The following is a 9,724-nucleotide window of genomic DNA, read 5'->3' as shown; positions in this document are numbered from 1 at the left end:
ATTATAATAAGATGACAATAGTTGTTTCCACTGTGAATGAAGTGAAATGGAATGTAAAAGAATAGTCAAAAATTGTATTGGAACCGTGAGTTTGTTGAGACAAAGTTGGCATGATTGCTCTGAGAATTCCCACAATAACTTCAATCAGTCTAGGCAAATCTTCCTATGGATAAACATGACCAAAGCACTGGAACAACATGAAAGGACTGTGAAAATCAGGGACTCAGCGTCACTAACCTCAGTTTTGCAGGACTGGCAAGAGAAGAACAAGAATGCAGAGATCTGGTCAATTGCCTTGATAAAGCGTCAACACTATGGGATGGAATCAGCACCTAAAAAATAAAAGTAATGACCAACAACTACCGAGGTATAACTAGAAACATCATCAACAACCAAGACCTTTAATGCATCACTGTATATCTTAGAGAAGTCTTATCTGAAGTGGGTTCAGAAACATTAATCATGGCCAGGATAGGTCAAACCTCAGCAGCACTTGCTAGACCAGGGGTGGGCAATTGATTTTTATCAGGGGCCGCATGAGAAACCTGAATTGTATCAGAGGGCCACCAACTTTCTTTCATTGTAAAATGCTAAAATTAAATATTTTGAATAGCTGATGCTGATAATCAGAAGAATATAGCACTCTGTAAATATTTATATTAGGCTATGTGAAATTGTGGTGTATTGGTTAAATAAGAAAAACAATCATTGAACCAGTGCAATTTATTTTTAACTTGTTAATTTCCACAAACAATAACTTGTAATGTTCTCCACATCATGTTACCTCTTCAGTGAGAATAATCCAGTCTGTTCTGGGCTTGAACAAGGGCATTGAAATCTGGCGGAATGTCTGAAGTGGCTATGCGAAGGACAGCTGAGAGGTGGTCATCAGTCATAGAGGATCTATGTTTGGATTTATTAAACTTCATAACTAAATATGTCTGTTCACAATGATAGGTAGATCCAAAGAGGACTAGGATCCTCTGAGCAAGCTTCCTCAGGTGTGGAAAGTTCTCCTCTTTGAGGGAGGAGTAAAAATCCAGCAGTGAGACTGACTTGAAGTGATCTGCCAGAAGTGTGTCAGACTGCAGATCTATGAGTTCCATCTGAACTTCACTTGGCGCATCATCCACACTGCAGTTGAAGGGAGAAGAGACCATGTGCATTTCACTCTCAAGAGTTTTGAAATCTTGAAATTGCCTTGAAAACTCTGCATGCAATGTTTCTAACATGGTTGAGTACTTTTGGAGGTGATCACCTGATCTTTTGGCTTCCTTAAGTGTTGGCAAGTGGGTCAGAATGTTGTCCTTCACTTGGCTTGAGAGAAGCTGCAGTCTTCTCATAAAAGCCTTCACTGCACTGTACATCTCATGCACAAAAAGGCCCTTGCTCTGCAGTTTGACATTAGGTTCGTTCTTTAGTGCAGTCACATCCACAGTGAATCCGAGGTCTGCCAACCAGTCTTCATCTGAAAGTTCTGAGACGTCATGACCTTTCTGAACACAGAACTCCTGAATCTGGTCTCCCAGACACTTTTCAGAATTTTGCCAAGGCTGAGCCACCTAACAGTGCAGTGATAGCTTATGTCACCATGTTCAGCCTCATTTTCCTCCAACAAAGCAACAAACTGTCTGTGATTTAAAGCTCTCGCTCTGATGAAGTTAACTATTTTAGTGACAGAATCAACAACATGTTTCATTTTTAACACTGTCTTACACAACACTTCCTGATGTATGATACAATGCAAAAATGTCAATTTCTGATCAGGGTTCATTTCTGTCACTTTATCCTGCATTCTCTTTATAAGTCCAACATTTTTCCCGGCCAGATTTGGACAACCATCTGTTGTCACACTTGCAAGCTTGTTCCATTTCAGTCCTAACATGTCCATACATGCATTTTACCTCTCTGGACAAGTCATTACCTGTGGTTGTCCCTTTTATTGACTGCATGGCTGCCAACTCCTCCGTGATTTGAAAGTCTGCGGTTATCCTACGTAAGAAGATGAGCAGCTGGGCGGTGTCACGTACATCGCAGCTCTCATCCAAAGCCAGAGAAAAAAAGTCAAAGTCGGCCGATCTTTTTTTCATCTGAAGCTCTAAATTTCCCGCGATGTCCTCAATCCGCCTCGTTACAGTGCGTCGGTAGAGTGAAACGTTCTCAAACGCGCCCTTTTTTTCTGGGCACATCAGCTCAGCAGAGTCCAATAAACACTCCTTAATAAACTCTCCGTCGGAAAATGCCTTACTTTTTCTGGCGATTTTATGAGAAATTACATAACTTGTCCTGACGGCTGCATCTCTGGAAGTGTGAAGTTTAGTGAAAAATCCTTGTTGGGTTTGTAGTTTTGCAAGCAATGCATCAGACTCCCTTGCACGCTTTTCACCAGACATGTTTCTGTATTTATCTTCATGCTTGGTCGTGTAGTGGCGATTCAAATTATATTCTTTAAACACAGCAACCTGTGTACCACAGACTAAGCACACTGCTTTACCTTTAATTTCTGTAAATAAATATTTGGCAGTCCATGTCTTGTTGAAAATACGGCATTCGTTATCAACTTTTCTTTTCTTGGGGTGTGCCGACATCTTGAGGGTACCCTGGCGAACAGTATCACCTTCACTCACTCCGGTGTACACGCGCGTGAAGGCGCTACGTCTACGACGTGTATATGTAGTCAAAATAAAATTTAAAAATAAAAGTTTAAAAAAAATTGTTTAATTTATGGTGTTTATGATTGGTCTTACGCGGGCCAGACAGGGACGTACAAAGGGCCGGTTGTGGCCCGCGGGCCGTAATTTGCCCAGGTCTGTGCTAGACTTAAGCAAAGATCAGACTTATACAACACTGGTTACTTCCAACTTCTTCTAAACTTTCGAGACATGGACTCTCCAGCACAGTCGTAAAGGAATATCCAGTCACTGGAGATGCGATGCTATAAGTAACTTCTTGGCATCAGCTACATTGCCCTTATGACAAATGAAACTATGCGCAACACCATCAGTAGAGCACATTGGACCCTACAAAGGACTGTTGTCAACTGTGCACAGACCAGTACTGCATTTGTACGTCGCAAAATCTTCAGGACTGGCCAAGACAATTCTCCCGGGCACAGTCCAAAGGGTTAGAAAAAGAGTAAGACAGAAAATGAACTGGACCGACAACATCAGGAAATGGACTGGTGCCAACTTTGCCACAACCCCAAAACAGGCCAGAAACCGTCAGCAGCTGAGAAAGCTATCGAGAGTTGCGTCTTTAGGGCAATTAAGGTATCCGTGAACCGTGATGGACACAAAATATGTGGGAATCTTCCACTTTTTGGAGCACTGCAGAATGTTTTAGCGGAATGAAGCTCAAGAAGGGTTCCGTGCACTAGTAGCTGAAGCCAGTTTGCTAGGCTCGGCTGGGAATGTAACCCGCGGCAAGAGAGTGCTTAACCAGGGAACCTACTTGGGATGTGAATCCAAACCAGCTGGAGCATACTTGTACAACAACTAGTAGAATTAAGTTGAAAGCCAATGGGGAAACTCTGTCCTGGGGTTATTCATTTAATCTAAAACTTGTATTGTATTTCGTTAATGTCGTGATTGCCTAAGGGAAGTTACCTGGGGCAATCGTTTGGCGCGCTGGAGCGCACTTCCTGATTGGCTGACGTTCTCCACTTAAGCGGTCTGCGTCCAGAGATGGACCTCTTTGTATCCCTGAGTGAAGTGAAGAGGCTGACGATCGACAAGCGTCAACGTCCCAAGTCAGCTCCAACTACTCTTTCCAATAAAAGCACTGACGCTGTTGTATCCGAGAGTCCGTTCTGGTTCACGACAGAATACCTGGACCATGACATGGATCCAGCGGAGGTTTCTCTCCCCTCCGGAGAATGCGGAAATGCCGATCAGGAATCCGCGTTGCAGCGCCTACTCCACACTGAAGGCGCGGTACAGCAAATTGCTCATGACGTATCCACCCTGGTTCAGCAAGTGCAACGACACCAGCACTTGTTTGAGCAGCATAGGCAAAGCTGGGCAGGTTTACCCGACATGTTATCACCGCGAACCACGTCATCAGGGCAAAGCAACACTTCCCCGAGTTCCAAGCCACGAAATCCGACTACGCCCCTTCCCGATCAGCCCGGCGCCGGCTTCGCTGAATCACGAGTGGGAGTGCCGGAGAAGTTCTGTGGAGATCCTGCCCAGATCCGCCCCTTCCTTGTAAATTGTCGGCTGATATTCGACCTGCAGCCCCACAATTTCGGGACCGAAGCGGCGAAAGTGGCCTTCGTAATAAATCATTTGTCTGGAAGAGCCCGTCTCTGGGGAACGGCCGCATATGAACGAGGGGCGACGGTGTGCACCACATTTAGTCTCCTGGCCCAAGAAATGTCTAAGGTTTTTGACTCTGGTTCCTCGTCAGCCGACGCCGCCCGTTCGTTCATGAACATTCGCCAGAAAAGACGTTCCATTCCTGATTACGCAATCGACATCCGTACGCTAGCGGCCAAAAGTCGCTGGAATGAGGAGGCGCTGGTCGACGCCTACCTCCACAGTCTGGACGGTTACCTCAAGGATGAATTAGTGTCCCATGCTTCTCCGGCAACACTTGACGAAGCTATTGACTTGACCGCCCGGATCGGCCGTAGGGTTCAGGCGAGACGCAGGGAGAGGGGAGGTCCCAGCCGATTCGTCACCAGGCCAGTTCAAGAAGCGGGTAATGTTCCGGAACCCTCAACCGCGTCCGCCACACCCTATGAGATGATGGAGGTGGATCTTACTTCCCTCTCGGTCGAGCAACGCCAGCGTAGGTGTTCCGAACAGCTATGTTTTTACTGCGGCGGCAAAGGTCATAGAGTGGCCAATTGTCCGCTAAAATGCCCACGCTCGTCGGACATAGGGGACGTCCGATTGAGATCCGCTTTAGTTTCGTGCACCAAGACTGATAGACCGGTCCCCCAGGCCCATCTCCGTCTTCCCGGTTCACCTCAGTCCTTACCTGCCCTGATCTATTCTGGCGCGGAAGCTAATATCTTTGACCTGTCCCTCGCACGCGAACTAGGGAAACCCGTGAAACCCTTTCCTAATCCGGTGTCAGCCCGAGCTTTAGATGGTCGCCTGTTATGCACTGTGTCTCAAATAACGTAACCCATAGAATTACAGTTGTCTGGAAATTACAGAGAAGATCCGATTCCATTTGCTTCACTCCCAGAGCCAACCCCTCGTTCTGGGCCATCCATGGTTGGTCCAACACAACCCCCACTTTGACTGGTGTACTGGGTCGATACTGGAATGGGGCATGGACTGTCACCAAACCTGTCTGCGAGCCGCTCTTTACCCTGACCGTTCCGCTTCCCCAAAGGCTCCACCCGATCTGTCCAAAGTCCCAGTTTGCTACCACCACACAAGTGTTCAGTAAAGCTAAGGCCTCTTTCCTACCGCCTCATAGACCTTACGACTGCGCTATTGACCTTCTGCCAGGGTCCGCCCCTCCTCGAGGCCGCCTCTACTCCTTGTCAGTTCCAGAGAGAGAGGCAATGGAGGAGTACATTTCTGATGCCTTGGCGGCTGGTATTATTCGGCCCTCCTCTTCTCCAGCGGGGGCGGGGTCCTTCTTTGTCGGAAAGAAGGACGGGTCACTCCGACCCTGTATAGACTATTGAGGGCTTAATGACATCACAGTTAAGAATCGTTACCCTTTGCCACTGCTCGCCTCTGCCGAACGCAACTACGATGTGGGGATTGTGAGTTGTTGGCCGTCAAACTTGCACTGGAGGAATGGCGGCATTGGTTGGAGGGGGTAACTGTGCCGTTCTTAGTTTGGACAGATCACAAGAATTTGGAATATTTTAGATCGGCTAAGCGATTAAACCCACGACAGTCACGTTGGTCCCTGTTCTTTACCCGTTTCAATTTTACCCTGTCCTACAGACCCGGGTCCCGCAACGTGAAGCCCAATGCCCTCTCCCGGCAATTCCAGAAGTCAGACGAGCAACCTCAGGGTCCCAGCTCCTGTCCCGAGGGTCGACGATTCGTCCCTGAACCCTTACGGTCTGAGGTACTTCAATAGGGTCCGACGTTTCTGGTGGCCTTCCATGGCCAAAGATGTTCGAGGATACGTATCAGCCTGTCAAGTATGTGCCCAGAACAAGGCCTCTCACCAACGCCCGGTCGGCCTACTCCACCCTTGCGGGGGTTCTGTCATGATTGCCTAAGTGAAGTCACCTGGGGCAATCGTTTGGCGCGCTGAAGCGCACTTCCTGATTGGCTGACGTTCTCCACTTAAGCGGTCTGCATCCAGAGATGGACGTCCGGGTATACTCTTTGTATCCCTGAGTGCTGCGCCAGACTACAAGGTACCCACGACTCCTCTTGCCTGATTCATGCCTGCTTTCCATTTTTGACCTGTTTTCCGTTCCACGTTTTGCGTCCTACTCTCCTGTCACGGCCATCGACTTACCGCTCAGCTGTACTTTCTGTCCACCCGTCACGGAGCTGCCATTCCGCCCGAAGAGGCTGACGACCGACAAGCGTCGACGTCCCAAGTCAGCTCCAACTACTCTTTCCAATAAAAGCACTTTTGAAACTGACGCTATTGGATCCGAGAGTCCGTTCTGGTTAATGACAGTTAAGTACAGTTTTATGCAAGTTAATAAACAACAGAGATAATAGAGGCCATAAAAGAAAAAAGAAAGAGGCAGAGTTCACTTCACTCTTGGAGTCTTATGAGAAATTACACTTCTCACGCTTAACATATAATGAGTGGAACTGATTTATAAAAGATGCGTACCAAGTTATTCCTGGGGCAGGTCTATTAAAAGCTTTGGTTTCAACACGTTATCCTTTTTTTTCTTTTCTGGTGATTTAACTTTGCTTTCCGCGATTCCTATATTTATAAATAATACAAACAACAAAATGCAAATCACAACTCTGCACAACATTGCTAATTCCTGCTGTTCAAGGTCTATCTGAAAATGGTGTCAATGACATTGCAGCAATAGTAGCACCTGTAATAGCCTAACTTCACAAATAAGTAATTTTATATATGCTATAGCCATATCAGTGTTGTTAAATGCAGCCTTAGAAGTCTTGGACTTGTTTGACTAACACATTGAATTGGCTGGGGGTGGGGTGTTGTGTCAGTGATGACATGGGCTACCTCCGTGACACTTAGGCCCATGTCCCTAGAATAAGTGTTGCCCTCCCAATTGGTAACAGAATGGTCAAACATTATGTCAAAGGTAATTAAGGTCCAAATGCTCCTGACCCTGATATAATCCCCTTTGAAAAGATCTCCAACTGTTTGCTGTGATTAACAAGGACCGCTATGCTGGGAGGATCTGCCTCTGGTGAGAAGGCTTTATTGGTAACCCCCACCTTTTTCTTTTTTAACCACCGTATGAAATGGCTTCCAAAAGCTTCATGTCCACAAGTCTCACACACAACAAGTCGGTGCTTTGAGCTTGCATTGAAAATTACAAACCAAATGGCTGTCTTGTTATAGACTTTGTAGGCCATAAAGGATTCCTGTAGGTCCGAGTACTTCTAAAGAAGCCTGCAAGCAATGGTAGTGTTTGAATCTGAACTTGACCATAAATCCAAAACAGGTAAACATTCATTAAACCATTTGTGTGAACCACTTTGCCCAAGTAGGTGTTCTTGACCAACTTAAATGACTTTTTTAAAGACCTCAAAATCACAGTACAAACAGTCGAGGGTCAAAGTTTTATTTCTAGTCCTAGTATAATCCTTCAGGCACAACGCTAGGGATATTTGACAAAGGACATTCAACTCACAACATAGCATCCTATTGTTTTCACCAAGGGAAGCCTCATCTGGCCCCCAATCCTGCACGCAATACCCCACTTCCATTGCAAATAAACCCCACACACCACATTGCACTAAACTGCATTAAAAACATTATCCAGTGGGAATGAAATGGTAAACAGGCCTACCTATGTCCACCAATGATCACTTCAATGTGCTACAGGTCAAATGATTAGTTTTAGGGGTTATCTCTTGAGCCTGGAGTACAAAATACTAATTGTCTACCAACAAGTCTGTCTCCAGAAGTGTACAAGAGGTGGTGGATGATGAGTTACCCCCAACCCTCTTACCAAAAGAGCCCACACAAGCACAAAGAAGCAAAGCCAATAACCGGGTTCTTACACCCTATTCATGGCCAAATTCAAGCACTTTTAAGGCCATTTTTTCCAATTTTTCCAGGACCTTCAAAGGAAGAAATCCAGTGCTGTTAAAAATAACATTTCTGTTGTTGTTGTTGACTTTGATGTCAAAAATAATGTGTTTCTTGCTGGTAGCATATTTTTTGTGCTATTTTTAGATGTTCCTATCCATGATCTACAATCTTTTTGTGTCACTGGGCTGCCATAAACTGACATGAGTTGTGCCATTCTTCTCCAACAATGTGTGCGCAGCTTGGCTATGTCACACCTGTTTACCAACGCGGAAAGGGCTCTATAGGTGCTGGGTAATGGTGGATTTCAATACGGAGGACAAAAAGGAAAAAAGTACTGTATAGTATGTATAAAAACCAGAACAATTGGTGAAATTTAGACTCATTTAAATGATATTGATGGCTCTGAAGCAGCGTGCATTCGAACTTCCAATCTTAGGGACTGCTAATATTTTGCTTCTTGTTTTAGTTTTAATATATATTGTTTGCGTGTTTTTCTGAGGATGTGTGTGTAATTTGGTAAAAATGTAAAATTGAATAGTTAATTGTTTTGCATTGTATCATTTATGTATAGCACTGAAGAATTACTTCGTATTTTATTGTATTGCATTTTAAGGGATTTTGTGTTGATGTTCAACTTTAAATCTGTGTGTAAAAATTGTTTTGTATCTTACATTTTTTTGTAAATCTGTGAATTTTTTAATTTATATTTTATGTATCTATTTTATGTATTTATGTATCTCCAGCAAAACATCAATTTCCTAATTACTCAATAATTTGGTGCATACAGTTTTATTATTACTGATAATATATCATGAAAAAAACAAAAACATCTTTTCAGACTCGTCCTTGAATTCATGTTCAGGTTTCGTCTCGTAATGACCTTTAACACTTGACGAACGAGGTACAATGCTCTCGAGGCATAATGCACAAACAGCACGCTCATTTTTCGCACAAAGCCCCATTCATATGTCCACGCTGGCTGGAAAGAACAAGATTTTTCCGCTCGAGGAGCTGTCATGATTTGGCTGTCGTGATTTCTTCATTTATCGCGCCCCGGTGTTTCTGTGGGAAGGTTTGAAACACACATTTTAAAAAAATCATTATTACTTTGCCGTGCGCTCGCGTGCCACTGGTTAATCCCTCGTGTGCCACTGCTGGCACGCGTGCCATAAGTTGCCGGCCCTTGGTCTATAGAGTCAAACTGTCAACAAACACTGCAATGGCAACAATTTCAAGCGTTTTTAAACACTTCGCATACATCCAAGCATTTTCTTGACTTTCAAAAAAGGAACATTAAAAGTTAAGCATTTTTAATGATTTTAAGCACCCGTGCAAATCCTGCTAACGTTAAATCTCCACATAGCCTTTTCTTTGCATCACACATAACACCCATCTCCACAAGTTAACAACATCACCCCATCATCCATCATTTATCTCTTGCGGTAGCACAAGTCATGCAGAACCCACGAGAGGAACATGCCCTGTGGGAGCTCATCGGATTAAGAAACAATTAAGGGGGAGGGGGGCTTGGGGATAATGG

The 9,724-nt window shown here is 44.8% G+C and overlaps 1 protein-coding gene across 1 annotated transcript; it reads right to left on the bottom strand.

Annotated features, from left to right (window-relative positions):
• Nucleotides 1–788: 788 nt before the first annotated feature.
• On the bottom strand, nucleotides 789–2,189 carry LOC148353389 (general transcription factor II-I repeat domain-containing protein 2A-like). Its single transcript, XM_088352408.1, has 2 exons — nucleotides 1,905–2,189; nucleotides 789–1,517 (listed from the first exon to the last, which is right to left on the bottom strand). Exons 1-2 carry the CDS (start codon nucleotides 2,187–2,189, stop codon nucleotides 789–791), a joined length of 1,014 nt encoding a protein of 337 aa, XP_088208534.1.
• Between the last annotated feature and the right edge of the window lie 7,535 nt (nucleotides 2,190–9,724).

Source organism: Urocampus carinirostris, chromosome 14 (assembly GCF_059441175.1).
Source record: "Urocampus carinirostris isolate Australia breed hairy pipefish chromosome 14, RoL_Ucar_1.0, whole genome shotgun sequence".
Taxonomy (NCBI): domain Eukaryota; kingdom Metazoa; phylum Chordata; class Actinopteri; order Syngnathiformes; family Syngnathidae; genus Urocampus; species Urocampus carinirostris.
This window is presented reverse-complemented; position numbering and strand designations above follow the sequence as displayed.